This window comes from Lygodium microphyllum, chromosome 29 (assembly GCF_053477565.2).
Source record: "Lygodium microphyllum isolate KBCC chromosome 29, Lygodium_microphyllum_v1.1.10, whole genome shotgun sequence".
Lineage (NCBI taxonomy): Eukaryota > Viridiplantae > Streptophyta > Polypodiopsida > Schizaeales > Lygodiaceae > Lygodium > Lygodium microphyllum.
In genome coordinates this window covers 55,410,944-55,430,688 of record NC_141163.1, presented here as the reverse complement: position 1 = coordinate 55,430,688, position 19,745 = coordinate 55,410,944, and the positions used below count along the sequence as shown (strand labels likewise).

Below are 19,745 nucleotides of genomic sequence, written 5' to 3'. Positions count from 1 at the left end.
CAAATTGCAATGTATATCTCAATAATAGCTTGTCAAATGTGGCGGTAGATGAATGCGCCCGTCGTTTTTCTCCCTCTCTTGCCGGTATCTACGGCCCGCAAAAAGTAAGTGCCGAGTGGACATGAGACGAGTATGTTGATTATGCCCCGTTTCTTACGATCACTCCATCCGTCGGTGAGAATGGAGCAACCATATTTTATTCATGCCACCCGAATAGGATCAAGGGCTCTATCAATCCTCTCCTTCTCTTCATTAATCTTTCTTGTCCTCATGTCGTTGTATGTGACACCGGTCCATCCTTCACATGGACCCACATTGGCAATGGCTTTTACCATCTTCTTCCATTGCTCTTGCTTTAGGACGTTGAATGCAAGATTGCACTCAATCACCATGCGTGCAATTTCAATGTCCGCAAGTCGTTGCCTTTCTCTAAGAAAGGCAACCGATCCACGCACATGACCGGGTGCTTGAGAGAGAGACGATTGTCTCTCCGGCACCGTATGAGCCTCCACTCTTTGTCTTTTACCGGAGCCGGATGCAGATGTGGAGCCCCCACCACCAATGGTAGAGGCCTCTCCCGCATCGGTTGAAGATGCGCCCACATTGGATGCTTCCTCGTTAGTAGGCATAGGCGTTGGTGCCGATAAGCCACTTCCTCCTCCTCTTGTAGATCCCCCTCTCATCTTGGCGAGAATCTCCTCCACAATGTTTGGAGGGATCTCCTTGCATGGAGCAACTTGCCCCCTCGTCTTGGAAAGATGTTGGAGAAGCTGAGTTGCACCACTTGTATAGCGCTTCCCACAATACTTGCATGTCCAATGGTGGGAGTTGGACTTCTTTGTGTCCCTCTCCACATGGATCGCATGCAAATTGAAGGCCTCGTGCTTCTCACGAGTCATGGTGCCGATGACGAATAAAGAGGCCAGAGAGAGAGAGAGAGAGAGAGAGAGAGAGAGAGAGAGAGAGTATATTAATGTCTCTAAAAGGCCAATGTGGCCTATGAGACCAAAGATGACAAACATGCCTATAAGACTGAAAAAGACTAAAATAGTGTCCTATAAAAGTGAAACATGTCAGTGATTTGAAAGTGAGAGTAGAGAAAGGAAAACTCTCCATCAATGATATGTCTGTTCTCTAGGGAGATGTATCTTTGCATGGCTAAGGCGTCTCGGCATCTGTCTCCTGTGGCGCTCAATGATGGCTTTAATCTGTCTGTGGTGTGGATGTCTAGGCCTTCGTCCGGGTGGACGTGGGCGTCTAGACCGGCTAAGTGCCACTGCTCTATCCAGAGGGACACCTACAGAAGATGAGGTCCAATGATGGTGTACTCCTATAGGCTGTGTGGCAATAGTAGTGGTATCTGCCATACTCTGTCGTGTATCAGTGAAAAAGTCAGTGACTGCTCTCTGTCTATGTGAGCCGAGTTGTGGGGGCCTCCTACTCCATAGAATTGTTGCTCTGCGTCTCTGGAGCTCCAAGTGGAAAAATCCCAAGCATCTCTGATTCTCAAACTGCATGATCCGTCTTAGGGTTCCAAAACCCTCTCGAAACAGACAGTGGTATCTACCTCGTATGTCATAATATACAGTGCATCGGCAGATGTAGTGTTTCTCTGTCTTTGGCTCTTTGTCGCATAGTGGGCATATGCATTCTTTTGTCTGTATACCCTCTCATCTGCCTGTCTCAATCCTCAGGTGGTGGGATGAGGTGCGGATTTGACCAATAACTGTGCGTAGTCCATGAGGCAGCTGAGTGTCCATGTAATTGGGCTGGGTGATGAAACCATCCTCAAATACCTGAAGGAAGTGGGTCTGGTAGTGTGCCATCCGCGTGCCATGGGGGGAGGGGGGTCGGATCCAGGTCTTCTCTGTATCTAACTTTAGTATGTCTGCTCTGATCACATGGTTTAGCTCTGATCGGCTTAGGTCAAGTGTAGGGCAATCCAGGCTATAGTCAAAGGGGGGTAGTCTGTCAATCTGCAGCCCATGTAGACTCATCCATGTACTCATCTGAGCATACCAACAGTGTCTGTCACCGTCTGCTGCTAGTTGTCTAGAAGAGGCCAGGGCTAGCCGTGGGTATCTATCTTGGGGGAGCTCCCATAGTCTATGTATGAAAGTCACTGCCTGGGCCAAGGCCTCAGCCACCATGGGTGATGCTCCCAACTAAGCTCTGATAATCTCATGTGGGGTCGAGCTCTTCGCTCGTATCATGCATGAGATCATCATGACCAGTGGTCTTTCCATATGCTCCCATCCGTCATAGTGTTCCTTCTCTGGTCCATCATGGTCTCCCAAAGGCTGTCTCCTCATGTGAAAGAGAGTCGGACCCCAAATAGCTGCCCCATATAGGAGTGTGGGTGTAACCAGGGTGTCAAAAAGCCACAGTTTGGTGCGCGGCTCATGAAATTGTATGTGAGCACATTGCCTCTCCAATGCACCTAAGGCTGCATATGCTTTTGCCAAACGAGCCTCTGATGTCTCTCTCCAAGAGAAATGTGGTCCCTTCAATGTGACCCCCAAATAGACATACTGCCTAACCATCTCCACTGGCTCTCCATCAAAAGTAAACTGGTGCTCAGCTCTTGTCACCCAAGCAGCTGAAGTGTTAAATACCATAACTTTAGTTTTCCCAAGGTTCACCTTAAGATCTCTATCTCTGCAAAAAGCTGATAATGCATCCAAGTGTCTATTTAGTCCCTCAGGTGAGTCAGATATAAGTACAATATCATCGGCATAAAGCAGTAATGGTATCAGCACTCCAGCTAGGTTGGCTCCAGCCCCACCAATCCTATCCACATATTCTGAAATTTCATCTATATACAGCCCAAATAGTGTCGGTGAAAGTGGACAGCCTTGTTTCACCCCAATGGTGCTATTGACTGTATCTGAGATGCCCTCAGGTGTTTGTACTCTGCCTGTCACTCTCTCATACAAGGCATAGATACTCCATTGTATCTCTACGGGCACATCAATGTTTTGCATTCTTCTCATGAGTCTAGCACGTGGCACTGTGTCAAAGGCCTTGCGAAAGTCCACAAAACAGCAATAGATCTTTTTCTTGAATGCCTTGCCTTCTTCGATGATTGCCCTCAATGTGAAGATATGGTCTAGAGTTGTATATCCCCTCCTAAAGCCAGCCTGGCCTTTTGATCTCAGGCCATGCATCTCGGTCCATTCACTCAATGCTTGTTCCACGATAGAGCCATAGATCTTGGCCAGCATGTGTCCAATCATGATAGTTTGGTAGTTACTAGGTAGCGCGGGGTCTCCACTCTTAAAGAGCGGCACAATAATATGGTCTGACCAACAGGTTGGAAATCCCTCACAAACTGCCCTATTAAAGATGTGGGCCAGCGTTGGTGCCAGAATATCACAGGCATGCGTGAAGTGTTCAGCCACTAAACCCTCATGATCTTGGGCTCTTCCATTTTTCAGTTCCATATGGCATTCCTCACTTTTTTTTCTGTGAAAAATCTGCAATTTGCTGGTCTTGAGGTTGAGGGGAGTGGCATAGGCTCTTGGCCAGGAATATCATAGTGTGTGCAAGCATATCCATGCCAATCATCCGGTCTAGTAATTTGTAGGGGTGGCTGGTTCTCGTGCATCTTTTTCCATGCTCTCTTGCTGTCCTGCCCCAAGAACATGGAATACATTTGTGTTTCTAGTCTGCTCAGGTGATCCCGCTTCTTTTTGCGTACCAACCGTCTGAAGAGTGTTCAAGCATGCTTACGTGTACATATGCCAAGTGCCATCTCTCGCTGAAAATGTGCTCGTGTCTCTTTGCACTCATCATCATACCAGCCATTTTGTGGGGCATTACCTCGTGGAGGTTTATCTGACGGTGTAGTGTGTGGGAAAGCGTATGCTGCTGAAGTGTGTATTATCTCGGCCAACTGTCCTGTAAACTCCTCCAGAGAGGCCTGTGTGTCTAGCTCCCTCAATCCATCTCACACCGTAGTGCTGTATATGTGTGAGGTCGCTTCCACAAAATCATAGCGTGGTAATTTTGGTATGTGTGACTGTGCTTCGTGTATATGCCCATATTGCATTGTGAAAGCTAGAATAGCATGGTCTGCTACTAATCCAATTGGTCTGTCTGAGATTTCAAAGCTTTTTATGTCAGGTAGCAAGTTGGGTGATCCAATCAAATAGTCCACTGTGCTTGAACCTTTCTTGTTATTCCAACATGTGAAGCCATTAGATCTCAGCCACTGTGGTAGCCCGTTAAGGATGGCCAAACCATGTGCACTTCCCAATGCCAGTACGTGTATTCCATATTCTGTTATCTCTCTATCTTGGGCTGATCTAACTAATCCCACTTCATCTAATGCAATATAAACATCTCATCACTAGTGTCAAAGAAAGCAGATTGGTTGTTTCCTGTGCGTGCATTAAAGTCTCCTGCTAGTAGAACATCCCCAATTCCATGTATCCCATTATGTCCTCATATAGTGGTGTATACGGGGATGCCTCTTTAGGGGCAAACTTAGAGTATGCAGGGGGAAAATAGCATATGGCAATATACATGTCTCGAGTTCTGCTTGTACGTAACCTGATCCACATGTATCTTGCCTCTACATCTCTATGTACCACTTGGACTGTATCTCAGAGCTCTTCTCTAAATAGAATTGCCACGCCTCCTGATCCCCTCGTCCCTCCAGGCCGTCTAGGCTGAGGGCGATATGCACTTTCCCATCTATATCCATATACATCAAGTAGACGGCTGTCTTTACATTGATGTGTCTCAGTATACATAGCAATGTCTATCCCTTTGAAAGTATCCTCAAAATAATCTACATCTGTCTTAAGGGAGCTATTGCAATTCCACAGTGTGAACTTCAGGGTCTCATAGGCCGCGCACCGTCATGCCGTCCTTTTCTCTGTGATAATGACTCTTCCATCTTTGTATACAGCCCATTTACCTGCTTTCCGTGCCTCTAGAACACGTGGCATATTTTCCCTCCTGTGGGCTAACTGGGCTAGGGTGAGGTCTTCATCTAGGTAGATCTTTTCTCCTTTGAGAGCGATCCTCTTGGAGAGGAAGACTCTCTTCTTTTCCAGGTCTCCAAACTTCAAGATGAGGACTTTTGTTTTTGTGTCAGCTTTCCCGACTCGCCAAGCCCCAACGATGGGTACATCTGTAGCCCCAATTTTGGTGGCAAGAGCTGTAGCATCTTCCATTGGGGAGCTTTTCTCATCTAGTCCAACCACTCTTACGTGGAGTGCGCGTGCCCGTCTTTTTGCCTCTTCTTCCAAGGTGGTATTCATAACTTCCACTTTGTTGCCATGCATTCCTTTGTTCTTTTTTGCCACATCTATCAATTCTGCATTTTCTTTGACGGTATTCTCAACATTCTCCATTTTCTTTTGGGTGCCTTCCACCACATTTGCATAGGTGTGCATATCCTTTTTTAAAACATCCATTTCTTTTTGTAGTTCCGGTGTGGTTTGTGGTTCCTTTTGTGCGTCCAGTTTCTTTTTGCATTCCTCTAGTTCTTCTTGTAGATTAGAGATCAATGAGTCTTTCTCAGCCATGCGTGCATCCAATGTTTGTTGCATCTCCTTTTTTAGTTCTTCCATCATTTCAGCTCTAACCCGCTCTTGTATGTCCTTCTCTATTTCCTTCCTCATGGTAGGTATTTCAACACGGAGTATGGTCAACATCTCCTCATATAGTGTTTCATTAATTTGCGGAATGTCTTCCCATATCTACTCGACCCTTGAGAGACATTCCAATCTCGAGTTTTACGCCCATAGGTTTTGTATCTCGTGTTCTTTGGCGGTGTATGAAACATTGTCTCCATGGTTGGTTTTGTGATTCCTTCATTGTCAATTTCTTCCATCATGATTATAGTATGTGCTATCGCATAAAATTGTTTACAGTCTGACTAGAGTAGTAAACCAGTAACATAAACTATCACTCTAGCATGAACTGTCAGTATATCATAAACTGTCAATGTGACTGCATCATAAAATATGACTGTAGCATAAACTGTTAATGTAGCATAGAACTGTCAATCTTACTTAAACTGTCACTATAGCATGAAATGTTAATGTGCGTCAATCTGAATTCACGCAGGTCTCCAGTCTACTTAGCATGGCAAGGTTCTGAGTACATCTGTAATCTCAGTACATTCACACAGGTTTGCATTCACGTCAGTCTGAGAGTCAACAGATTTCTTATACAGTCACAGTCACGACGTAAAAGTGTCCCATCAGTCACTGTGCATCCCTACATATACTGTTCACAAGGCCCACCACTATTTACTACAGGTACATCCTGTCACTGTTCACTTAGTACTCGCCTGCATTACTGACGACCTCAGAATTGTATCAAACTTGACGACCTGTCTTGCATCACGCTTGCATTACTGATGACTTGTCTCGTCACGTCAGAGCTCACGCCCGTTACGCCAAAGCTCACCTCAGAGCTTATGCCTGTCACGTCAGAGCTCACACCCGTCACGCCAGAGCTCACGCTTGCATACCCGTCACGTCAGAGTTCACGCTTGCATACCTGCCAGAGCTCACGCTTGCATACCCGTCACGTCAGAGCTCACGCCCATCACACCAGAGCTCACGCTTGCATACCCGTCACACCAGAGCTCACGCCCGTCACGCCAGAGCTCACGCCTGCATACTGTCACACCCGTCACGCTTGCATACTGTCATGCCAGAGCTCACGCTTGCATACCCGTCGCGTCAGAGCTCACACCCGTCATGCCAGAGGTCACGTCAGAGCTCATGCCTGCATACCGTCACGTCAGAGCTCACGCCAGAGCTCATGTCAGAGCTCACGTCACAGAGAGAGAGAGAGAGAGAGAGAGAGAGAGAGAGTGTGTGTGTGTGTGTGTGTGTGTGTGTGGTCACTACTATGATTTTGTAAGCGGACAAGAATAATCTTCGCAAAGCATTGGAAATTTGGACGCTCTTTGGACAGGCGTCTGGTCTTCATATCAATGCTTTTAAATCAGCCATTTGTAGTTGCACGGAGTCAGATTTACAGTCATTGGGCTGGCAGGCAACTATGATTTAAGGTTTTGTATTCATATATATAGTGTGTTTATTGCATTGAGTATTGTATCTATTCATTCATTATTCATTCATTTAGAATGTTCATGGTCTCTAAGTTACCGTACCTCTACTAAATTCTTTATCGATTTGTGCTTTGTCATAAGATTATGTTTGTATTCTATGTTCGAGCATTTCTTTGCATGGCATAAGAGTTGGTACTCTTTGAAGAAACCTAGGCCCTTGATTGGAAAGCTCATCATAAAAAACAAGAACTTTGAGAGAGAAGATGATTTCGAGCACTTCCACACCACTTCAGTTTCCATAACATCCTACGCCAAGAACCAAGCAAGACTGGGTTTCACAACTTGGCTAGCAAGGTTGTGGCATTGATAGAGAGACTTTTGGCTATCATGGTATTTATAGAAATGAAACCAATTAAAACTGTGGTTTTGCTTATGGGACATTGAAGCACACCAAGTGGACTTGAGCTTTGGGGATGTTTAATGAGCTAATAAAGGTTTGATGTATAATGCACCTTTTTCAATTTAATACTTGGTGCTACTCTTTTTCTTTTAAAATATTTGCACAGAATATTTATAAATGCTCTTAGGTAAAAGTATGCCAAGGCAAAGTACGAAAATACTAAAGGATTCCTAATACAGCTCTCTTGGGCCATTCGATAATTTAGTTGGTTCTCCATAAGAGAGTTAGAGGACCCCATTCTATTGCAAGAATCTCAAACTATCTGTATATTGATGATATTCTTAGAGTCTTAGTCACACATATTTCAGGGGCTAGATCTTTTTAGTTGGTCACGTAGCTAGAGACTTGGATGAGAGCCTCCAAGAGATTAGTATCTCATTTAGAGAGCAAGCCACAAGGATGAGATAGGGCATGTATACACGCATTGTGAGCTAGACCTATAACAATGACCATTCCATATTCCAATGCACAAGCCAAACTATATAATACCCCATTATTTCTTTAAATTTGATAGTATATGTTACGTTTTTTTAAAAAACCTTGTGCTTATGAACAAATATATATTTGTCAAACCTTGTGGATTGGCAACTAGTAGGAAATATTATGGATATTATTGATGTATTTCATAGAATCATCAAAGTACCTCTTTATAATAAGAGGATTGTGGAAAAATATCCCAGCGCGACAAAGGGTCGAAAAAAGGAGTTGAAAGGCTAGGAGAGAGCTTTTGCTGTTGCGCGTGTTGTTGCTCCACCCCCGCCTTCTGCTCCGCCTCTTCCCTGCCTCCCCCCTAGCGCGAGTCCCCCCCTAGCACTGCCTCCACCTCTACTCACCACTGCTCCATCTGCTCCCTAACGCGCCCCGCCTCCTCTGCCTCACCCACGCCACTTGCTCTCCCCTATCTAACCCTCCTCTCCTCTCCCTGCAGCTCTTCCCTACTTGAACCTGCCATGTCCTCCCGTTTGAGAACCTGATCCCCCGTCCCTTCGCCTTGACCCCCCCCGTCTTCTTTGCTCTATCCCTCCGCGTTATCCATACTGTGGCCGGCCCCGTCCAACAGGCCCAATACACACGTCGTCCCATGGTGAGCCAGCCTATAGCGGTGTCCAAGACCTCCCCACCGTGGAAAAAAGCATCTCCCCTCCCCCATCCGGTAGCATAACAGCGTGAGTGGTAGGTCCTCAGCAGGGATATGCAATGGAAACCTTTGGTTAGACACCGATGCATTCTACGAGTGTCCCCCAGTCAAACACCTTGCGCATTGTTCTCTTTGAGGAACAACTCTTAGCCATCCGTGCCACAGAGGTGCAGCTTAAAGAAACAATGATCTTTGGTCAATTAGTAGGACACTCCCCATCCAGGGCCCAGCTTCGGGATTGGCTTCACTCCATGCTGCACATCGGCACAGTGCAGATAGTGGAGGCTGTTCTAATGGGTCAAGGGATCTCATGGTACGACTCACCTCAGCAGAAACAACACGTAAACTACTCGCTAGCTCACCCTATGTCTCCACGAAGGGCGTCATCCACATGGTTCCCTGGTACAGTAGCTTCACAGTGGAGGCATTCGCGCTCCACAATAGTTTTCTTAGATGCCCTATCACTCTACTCTTCCCCGTACTGACGATAGAGTATCGCCAGCTTGTAGAAGGCTTTGAACAACTCTTCAACACTGTCCTTCTTGTCTCTTTCGTAGACGCAGTGACAGCTGCAGGAGTCCCAAAGGTATGGGTGGCAGTGAAAGAGACAAAGAATATACCACAGTTTCTAGAGATTGAGACAAAGAGACACTCCTTTAGCAGCAGGTCATTGTGCCTGGGCAGCCAGGGCAGTGCCTGTGTTGCCATGACTTTGGGCATCTGGCAGCAGAGTGCACGCGCTTCGGAGCTAAGGCGGCTTTGTTGATATGTCCATAGGTGGACGTAGACGACTCTACACGGGTCCAGAGACGATAGAGAGGGAGATGGTAGGGAGGCCCGCAGTCAACCCCTTAGACACAGCCATGGCAGCAGGGAGCAAGAGGGAGAGTGACGCCCCCTCGGTAGAGCACAACGGGGTCCCTCCTCCTCGCCCCACCCGACAGGTCTACAAGCCTACATATCCACCCCCCATGAAGGTGTCACAGGTCGTCTCACCCGAGAGCCCACATCCCCCACACCCTCCCCCCCTCTCCCAACCGTTTTCCCCCCGACCCTAGTCCACAGCCCCCTCCTCCAAAGCTACCGGACCCCCCCACACTAGCCATGTGCCTTCGACCACCCCACCATTCCCCTCGATCCTTCCCCTCCCCACCATCACCCTCGTCGACCAATCCCCTTGATCCCCATCCAGCACAAGTGAACCCCCCCCCCCCCCCACAAGAGGTGAGAAGCCCCATACGTCGACATCCTCCACTCACTGGCAATCTAGGCCCCCCTTCCCTCCCCACACATCCATCAACTCATCTGTCCATGCCACCCCTCACACTTTTCCGAGACAGACAAAGCTACTACTACATGAGTTTTTTCGCACTAGGCCGTGATCTTACCTGAGAGTTGCGGAGCGCGCAGAGTTCCCACTACCCTTGGAGTTGGGAATATTCATGGTGTGCAAATCAAAGAGCGGCAAGGTCCATCTCCTAGCACCACCGGATGGATCAAACTACGCTTTCTTCCTTTAGATCTCTCACACTGGAGATTGGACGACGACTCAAATAAAGGAGGAGGTGAAGAGCCAGGTGGCAGACCACATCTCCCAGTGGATGGGAGGTGGACTAACACTTCTTTCCCAGTAGTGGCCAGGTTGCATGATGGACATTAACTAGTGGGTTAGGACCGAGGTCCCACATCTGAGCATTATCTTTCGAGCCCCTCCACAATGGGAAGCTCCGATGGATGTGATCGAGTGGCCCTTGCCGTAGATGGCCCGTTTCTACCAATGTACAGAGTCTCGCCTCTCAGCCTGGTTGATAGATGCCCTGGTGGTAGCACCAGGCGCATTCATCACCCGCATGGTCTGCTCGAGGGCTACCATGGGGGAATGGTGTTTCCCGTCAAGGCCGGCAGCAAAGCGTATCCGCATGCCTCAACTCCTCTTCATCGTCAGCAGCTTCCACACCAAATAGATGCTTGTTCGGTCAGTCACAAGTTTCCCTATGAGTTTACATCTTGTATCCTGGAATGTGAATAGCCTGCACTAGTGAAGCATGTGGTTCCAGGAAGTTGATTGTTCGGCAGGAGCTGCAACTTGCCCTTGTCGGACAGATCGACATCTTACTTCAACACGAGCATAAGCTCACCCCCGCCCAGGCCCAATGGATAGGGAAGGTACTCCCGGAAATTCACAAACTTACTGGGAGCACACTATCGGAGCCCACAGCAAGAGTGGCGGCGTATGCACCTTTATTGGCCCAAGTCTTACCGCTTGTGTATGAGACCACGAGACGATAGTGGCTGGGAGGGTTCTTTGGATCAGGTTGGATATTGGGGACTCATGCCTTGGAGTCCTCAATGTCTATGCCCCGACTGAGGTTAGAGCATACAGTAGGTTTTGGGTGGAGATCGCAGCAGGACTGCCAAAGGTGGATTCTTGGATTGTTGGAGGAGACTTCAACAACTTGGAGGCCATAGAGGACTAGCAAAACAAAGGGAGAAACTACAAGGGCATAGCTAGGGAGAAGTAGGAGGCATGGGAGGTCTTTCTACTAGCAGTAGGAGCACGCGATGCTTGGAGAGGCCCAGCTTTCCACAGGAGGGAGAGATCGTTGGATTTCTCTTGGGGATACAGGCAATTGGGTGGAGTCCTGTTGGAGCGGTTGGACAGGTTCTATGTGGGAGAGTGAAGATGCTCTCGCGGAGGCCAGGTAGGGCAGTTGGCGAGCACCACTTTGTCCGATCTTTGTCTGGTTCTCCTGACACTTGATCCCTCAGCATCTACCCTAGACACACGATCCTGTCGGATCCCGGACTCAATCTATAGGAGGGAGGAGGTGAAGAGGCAGATTGAGTAGATTTGGACTAGGGAGTGGGGCAGGAGGAACCGAATCGCAGAGAAGGTTGCAGAGGTCCTAGCCGAGTCGAGCAATATCTGCCAGGAGGCAGCCCTACAGGCTAGGTACCAGAGTTGGGAGGAGGAGAGAGCACTCCGGCGGGACCTTGCAACGACACAGAGATTACTATAGGAGACACCAGGGGATCCCACCCTCCACGCATAGGAGGTGCACTTGTGTGTTGGCCTAGAGGACAGGCGCTCAGAGTTCTCATTCTGCATCTCAGCAGCCTTTTGGGCGCAGAAGGAGAACATGATGTGCAGGGAAGTTTTCTAGGTGCACTAGCCCCACACCTCAGGAGAGCATATACGCAACCTTCGGGATCAGTATGGGAGGACTCGTTCTAGCCCAGATGAGGTGATGGAGATTACCATCGACTACTACAAACGTCTTTTCCAGCGAGAGACAGCCTCAGCTAGAGGACAGTGATGTAGACAACAGGTATGGGATCACATCCCGTCGCTCGTCACAGAGGAGATGGGATGCTCCCTCTTAGCCCCTTTCACAGGGAAGGAACTAGAGGAGGATTTTCACTTCATGACAAATGTCAAGGAGTCTTTCGGCAAGCCTTATCAGTCTCCTCTCCAAAGGAGGAGACCGGTTGGAGCTATCCCAGTGGAGACAGATCACCTTATTGTCATTGGCCTATAAGGCACTAGCAAAGTTGATTGGTAGGCGATTCTGCCCTGTGTTTCCAAACATCACTCATGATACGCAGACAGGCTTTGTCCAGGATAGGAGCATCCTAGACAGTGAATTCGCCTTCTTTGAGGTGACAAAGTGGGCCCATCACAGTGGTCAGGGACTGGTTGTACTACTCTTGGACTTTGAGAAAGCCTATGACAGGGTGGATTGGGACTTCTTAGAGGGCACCATGGTGAGGTTGGGCATGGATCCACGGGGTCTCTGCACTTTAAAAATTGGCTATCGGCAAGGTTCTCATAAATGGCAGGCAAGGGGAGGAGTTTCAGCTAGAGAAATTGGTCCTGCAAGGCTACCCCCTAGCCCCGTACCTATTCTTACTCTTTGCAAAGGCGATGTTTCACTTCCTCAGGTCACATGTGAGCGGGTTACACGGCCTCTGACTTCTAGTGAGAGAGGTGACGGAGCTACTACGGAGTGGGGCGTCCACCTGGGATTTAGATGGGTGTGTAGAGGACAGACCTTCCATTAGCTAGGGTTCCAAATGGACCTCGACATCACTCCCACCCAACAGTTTCTTCTAGTCCTTGACTCTAGTCGGAGGAAGCTGACCTATTGGACTACGGCTCGTCTTTCCCTAACAGGCCAAGCCCTAGTGGTGGTTAACCAGGTCCACCTAGCAACGACTTGGTACATCTCCTCGTATTGGTGCTTTTCCTCATCCTACGTAGTTCAACTTCGCCGCCTAGTGCGGAATTTCCTTTGGGCCAGGTCAGACGGTTCCAGGGATTCCCATGCCAAGGTGGTGTGGACAACCATCATCCGGCATTGGTCAGAGGGAGGGCTTGGGATCATAGACCTGGTGTATCAGAGTATGGCCCTCTTGGGTAAGCTAGTAGTCCGTAGCCTCACACTAGGAGGGCACACGTGAAAGGTCCTACTACAGGAGGGTCTCCAGGATTGTAGACCGAGTCTTTGGCAGTGATTGGAGGCCGTCCCTGAGATGGATCTTCACGATGGCCCAAATCACCCCCCTCAGATCCCCCTTCCTACGCAGTCTGATTTGTGTATGGTAGGGCCTCCGTAAGGCACTAATTCAAAGCCCCCCAGGATGCGAGGAGGAGATATATCGCCAGCCAGTGATCTGGAACCCCCAGATCAGAGATCAGGATGGTGTACAGATTGCGAGCGCCCCCATATCGAGTGGGTTGGGTTGGAAGGCCGGCCCATCAGCTTGTACCATCAGGCCATAGCGGGAGGGGTACAAGATGGTGCACGAGGTACTGCAGCGAGCATCAAGCTGCCAAAGAGGAGTTGAGTTGAGGAGAAGGGAGATAGATGCAACAATATCTCAGGAGTGGCTTGCTCCCCGATATGAGAGCCGGTAGAGCCCGGGGAGGTATGGGCTGCTAGGTTTTCACCAGCAGGCATCCCCCTATAAGTGGCAGGTAGAGTGGGCAGCGTTCCACATGGGACTTTCTTCACCGTGCAGAAGGGGGGGCATTTAGCCCTTGACAGAGGGCAGCAGTATGAGGGGATAGCTGTCCTTTCATGGAGGAGGATTCGGCTGGTTGGCCTTCAGGGGAAGACATGGCGGCTAGACCCTAATGTCTTCTGGGAGGAGCTCATGGAGTGGCGCCTCTAGATTTGGCAGGGCAGGCTACTTGATGAGTTGGAGTGGGATTCAGGGGAGTGGCTATGGCTGGCCACTGTGGTCGCCAAGAAGCCACCAAGGTTCCTAGAGTACACAGCCAGGATTGGCAGACACGTACTAATGCAGCAGGACATGGATTGGGCACCCTCACGTAGTAGATATTGGGCAAAGCACAACATCACGGAGGCTTTCCGACAGACCTTCTGGCGCCACCTATGGGATAGCTAGAGGCCGAGGAGGGTATTGTATTTCTTATGGTTGGTGGCACATGGAGGCCTCATGGTGGGAAGTTGGTTAGCCCAGATGTAGGAGGGAGGTTGTAAAGGCTGCACACAGCAACCTCTGGAAACTCCAAAGCATTGCCTTTGGTCGTGTGAGGCGGCACAGCTCGTGTGGAGAGGAGCATGCTGCATCCTCCGCCGTATAGCACCCGGCCTTGGATGTATCTTATGGGGAGCTTTTTGCTGGCAGGCAGTCAGCCAAGCCCATCACCTTTGTATGAGGCCAGGATGCAGGACACAATATTCATTATTGAGGTAGGGTCATGCGCAGTGGTTAGGTTGGAGGCTCTACCCATCTACCAAGTATTGGAGCCCACAGTAGACCGCTCTTAGGTATGGGAGATCATAGGGAGTCTTATTGGATGGCATATCTGGAAAGCGCGGTGTCAGGAGGTTTTTGGTGGAGAGAGACTTTCAGTACAGGGGACCTTAGCAAAGCTTTGGACCTCCATCATCCACTCCCTCCGCAGCCAATGGGACCAAGTGCAGGGCGAGTCTTGAGCTCGTCAGGAGCTCTGGTTTCATTTCATGCACACTTGGGGTGGCTAGGACCTGTTTTTTGTGATGCAGGCAGGCAGCCCCAGATACCCCCCCCCCCCCTCAATGGCTTCTTGCCCCCATCCCCCCTAGACTGCTCTGAGAGGCTTGTACATTTGATATATCTGTGACTCTGCATCAGCTCCAGCTAGTCTGTTGAGCATGAGCACTTCCTTGTATTGAGGATTTTTCTGAAGTAATATAATTAGCCACACTTTATTTGCAAAAATAATAATAATAAGAGGACTGCTAGAGCATCATTAGCTGCACTTCAAAGGGAGGCGAAGAGACATCAGGATGCTAATGGTGGTTGAGGGGATGCATCCTGCTAGAGTAGATAGAGATGCGATAAAGGAAGCTAAATTGGAGTACAAATTTGACATAAGAGCTTCCTTTTGGATTTAAAATGGAGATTGTGTTAATGGATTCTTCCGCAGTACGAGACCCAAACACGCTAGATAGGGAGTATGGAGACTTGTGAGAGCTGATAGATCATAGCACAAGGTTTCAAGAGGTTTGGTAGGTAGCTACAGAGTATTATACAGCGGTGTTGGGATCCACAACCTGAACCCCCCCAGGTATGAGAGAGATATAGAGAGGGTTTGTCGGAGTACCAAAGAGTGGTCATCAACAGGATGAGCAGGCTTATGATCCTATTCTTGTAGAGTAGCTCGTGGAGGCACTCACAGACTTGCCCTCAGGCAAGTGCCCATGAGATGATAGATTGGACGGGGCTTTCTTCTTGAGCTATCAGGATCTCATCAGCACAAATTTTACCACAGCCCTTTATGAGATCATGGCATCAAGAGCCATGCAAGAGAGACTATTGGAGGAACTGATTCGTCTCATTCCTAAGGGCAGCAAGGATTGATTGGAGATCACACAAGGGACCGCCGATCACCTTGCTTGGAATTGCGCATGAGATCCTTGCTTAGAACTGCATATAAGATCCTTGCACAGTGATCAGTCTCAGATTGGCACCCTTGATGTTGGACATTATTGACCACTTAAGACATCATTTATTTGATAGCACGTCATCTTGGATAGCAACTTTGCTTTCTGACAGCCAGGCACTCTTGCCGGTTCCAGGAACTAGGACCTCACCATACTTCTTCTCAGCTATGAGAAGGCATATGACAGAGTAGATTGGGAGTTCTTGGAGGGCACTATGTTGAGCATAGTATCTCCAAAGTCGTGGGTCTGTCCATAGTGAGGTCCTTCTCAATGGGGCTAGAGGAGAGAGGTTCAGTATTCAGAGTTTACTGAGACAGGGAAGCCAGCTTGGGCAGTCCTGTGTGACACCCCTTTTGGAGCTGCATCATTAATAGCCTTCATTACCTATTTGATCTCTCTGGGACATCTCACAACCTGTGAAAATCTTCTATTATGTTTTGTCGGTGGCCTGGATGGCTTGGAAGATTGATCAATCTTCTAGGTGATATTCCTAGGATCAACTTTCTACTTCCTTGAAGTGGCTTTTGTTCTAGCTATAACTAAACTCATCAATTGCAAAAAGAAATCCTAGCAATACACTCAATAACTCATGTTCACATGAACGTATGAAATGTGAAATCCAGGCTATGTAACAAATACACAACTATCAAAATCGTGTTTCATACGACATGCTCCAAGGGAACACAACTAAAGCCAGAAAGCATATGAAACATAAAAACTAGGGCCGTGCCATTAGCTGGGTACCATCATTCAGGCATCAGATAGACAATCTGCTACTGTGTTTGGGATCTGTGTTGAGTACAACACACTGTTGGAGCTGTTTCTAGCATCTCCAAATCCATCAGCTCACCACCGGCCTTGGTCCTTCAGAGACAGAAGCCAATAGCTTCTTGTACAATCTTATCATTTGATATACCCTTGAGCATTCATCAAATTGTGGTATTTTCAGACATTTTGTGCTTTCACCATTTGTCCTAGCATTCCATACATCACTGTCTTCTTAGTAGGCAAACTTGTGAATCGTACTCTCAAATTAAGCATGTAAGGTGGACAGTTGTGTCTTGTTACACCTTCCAAGTTGTTTTTGCCAAGAAAAAAATGTCTTTTCCTTTTATCCCCTCTTTCTACCTATCCCAGAGGTGTTTTTGAAACTACAAAGCAGTTCATTCATTTAAATGAATAGAAACATAATGGATTGAACTAGACAGATTGACATTACCTTTTAAAATACTGTTATAGTTGTTGCAGAGCAGTTGGGAAGGTGTGCTCCTGAATTGTTGGTTCCTGGAAATGTAAATCCAGTATTGAGAAAGGAGTTTGCATGGCATATTTCGGGAGTTCTACAACAGCAAGAGGCCCGGCAGTGGACTCTTTTGTATCACAGCTCACTTCATGGACGTAGTTTCACTACATTCTTTAATAAATTTGCGTAAGCCATCTCACTCACTCCCTTGCATTAATTATGAAATCAATTTTAAGATTTGTGAATTGATCCCCTGTAAATGTCATGTGCTAGAGTAAGATCTTAAACATTTTAAAACATACTCCACTTCCATAGATGGAGCTGTTATATATTCGCACAGTGGTGTATGCTACAGAAGATTTATCTCAGGCATGTTTTGGCCTAAAATTGCTGAACCAGGTCTTGCAATATACAAGCTTCATTCAGAAAGGCCAGAGTGTACATGTCTTTCTGATCAATTTATCCCCTTGCCCAGGCCCTACTATATTGCACACACTGCAGGGTGCCACTAGTTTTCTAACACGAATTTCCAGAGAGATTCTAATAATTGCACTACATCAAAAGAAAGGCTGAGGCTGGTCTTTTAGAGAGTTTCCCTGAGGCCTGAGAGTTGATCATCTGCTCTTTACTTTCTACTTGAGGTCTGTTAGTGCACACTAATGTGTACAGTACCTGTCAGTTGGTTTTATGCTACTTGGACACATGTGATAAGACAGTAGAATTTTGGATTTACTGGAGGGTTAAGGTGATGGTATCTGAGCAGAGCACCTAATATATTTTTGACCTTTAAGATGATGCATACTGTTTTGAGTCAACAGGTCTGCAGTGGGGCCGAGTGTCCTTTTAATTAAAGATCGTGAGGAGAATATTTTTGGTGGCTATGCAAGCCAACCATGGGAACGGCATCATGAGTTCTATGGAGATATGAAGTCTTTTCTATTCACTATCTTACCTCAATCAGCTATTTATCGGGCATCAGGTGCAAATAGTAATTTACAGTGGGTAAGTCAAATCAGAGGGAGGAGCAGGTAGTTCTAAGATGTTTTAATAACCTCACCAAATTTCATATACTTATGGTATTTAATAATGTGCAGTGTGCTGTCAATTACACATCTGACAGCATCCCTAATGGGATTGGTTTTGGAGGACAGATTAATCATTATGGAATCTTTATTCCTGCTACTTTCGATCGTGGTTATACACTCTCTTCTGTTACATATAATAATCCCCTCCTTTCTAGCAAGAGAGAGTTTCTTATTGATGTCATTGAGTGTTGGGGTGTACTGCCCAGTAGTAAGGATGATGCAAAGGGAATGCCAACTCCAGAGGGCACAATACTACAGCGTTATAAAGAAGATCGCCATATGCTAAACATGGTTGGAATAGCAAATTCAAGTAACTCTGTGGGGTGAAAACCTCAGTTTCTACTGACAGGGAATGGAAATGCATGCTGCTAGTGTCCAAGATTGAACAAATGTACATATTCTATCCTGGAACATGTCGCGGCAATATATGCTGTGTCTGTCATGGTACAAGGTGTCTATGAAGGTCACACATGGTTGTGAGGAGTTCACAGCAGGCTGCCTGAGAGTTCGGATGCTAGCATTGTGAAGTGGCAGCGGCAGTTTCAGGAGCATCCCATACACGATGTGTACTGTGACATAGTTATTGTTTTCATATTGCAAGTGTTGACTCTGGCTGCCTGTGCAATTATGATGGAGGGAATGGTCCGGAAGTGCAGGGGCAGATTTTTGATATTGGGTGTGAATTTCACAGATTTGGTAGCAGCACTGTTTGTCATTGATCAGCTAACTTTGTTCTGCTGGTTGGACAATGCTCATGCATTAGCATATCCTCTTTTTGTATTGCTAATGCATATATTCTATTCTTTCTCATGTGAATCGAGCAGTCTTTGAACTAACCTACAGCTAGATTGGAAATTATGAATAAAGGATCCAACAGTCCTTCAAGCACTATCATACTTCTTTTGCAGGCTATTTGGGCTTGCTGAATAATGAGCTGATCTTGTATCCATGATGTAGCATATTCATGTTGATTTATTGAATAAAGTATTGTCTGCTGAACAGGTGTTGCAGTATAGGGTTATGAACTTGAGAATGAAATAAAAATTTTGACTCTGCAGTTTGCTTGATGCCTGATGCAGATTTGCTTTTTTTTTTTTGAGCTTTACAAATCAGAACATCATGTGAAAAAGCATCATAACACCAATTTTAGTGCTTGTTTAAGGCACAGTTTGATTTCATGAGGGTTCTTTTCTACAAAATAACTGAGAGTTTATGTATCATGACCTTGAATAACTCATAATGTGTGATGTTCCAGGGCTTGGGGTGTTCAGTGTATCAACACGTTCTATTGGTTGGTAGCTTTTGTACATATGAGGATCTAGGCAACTGACAACTTCCGTGATTGGGTTGAGCGGGGAGCCCAATGTGTTGTGAGATGTTCGTTTGCGCAAAATTTGTTCATTCTAAATTTTGTATTGGTTAAATGCTTCTGAAACATGGAGAACTGTCCCAAAAGGGCTGGCTGGTTGCTGCTGGAGGCTCTATTGTGGTGTCTAGTATGAGGTAATGTAGATAGGCATGCTATGAAGTTAGCAACCCAAGTCCTATCTAGTTTCTTTTTCTTCTTTGTAATGTGATTGGTTTGATAAGGTCCGTGCCAAGACCCCCATACTGGTGAGGCAAATCAAGATTGAGCTGTCCCTGGGAACCTTTGGGAATTGAATATTTACTATGTACAAAAAGAAAATTAAAATGGCGTGACAATAAGAACAAAAAGAGCAAGGTGAAGGAAGCCCAATAAATAGAAAATAAGGGTTGTTACTTGAATGGTTTTTTCAGAAAAATGGATGGGTCAATTGGCCTTCCTGTAATCTCCCTTGTTTT

At 47.0% G+C, this 19,745-nt stretch overlaps 1 protein-coding gene across 7 annotated transcripts in view; it reads left to right on the top strand.

The window, feature by feature from the left end:
* LOC148010652 (TLD-domain containing nucleolar protein) overlaps positions 1-18,868 on the top strand; it is a 159,666-nt gene extending 140,798 nt beyond the window's left edge. For 3 of the 7 annotated variants that reach the window (XM_087671828.1, XM_087671826.1, XM_087671825.1), the window contains exons 6-8: positions 16,842-17,022; positions 17,655-17,838; positions 17,931-18,868. In XM_087671828.1, coding sequence (XP_087527954.1) covers positions 16,842-17,022; positions 17,655-17,838; positions 17,931-18,248 — 683 coding nt within the window. In that variant the 3' untranslated portion in view covers positions 18,249-18,868. Of the gene's footprint in view, positions 1-16,832; positions 17,023-17,654; positions 17,839-17,930 lie in introns of all 7 variants that reach the window. The other 4 variants (XM_087671827.1, XM_087671824.1, XM_087671823.1 and 1 more) reach the window with 2 other exon arrangements.
* Positions 18,869-19,745: the final 877 nt, after the last annotated feature.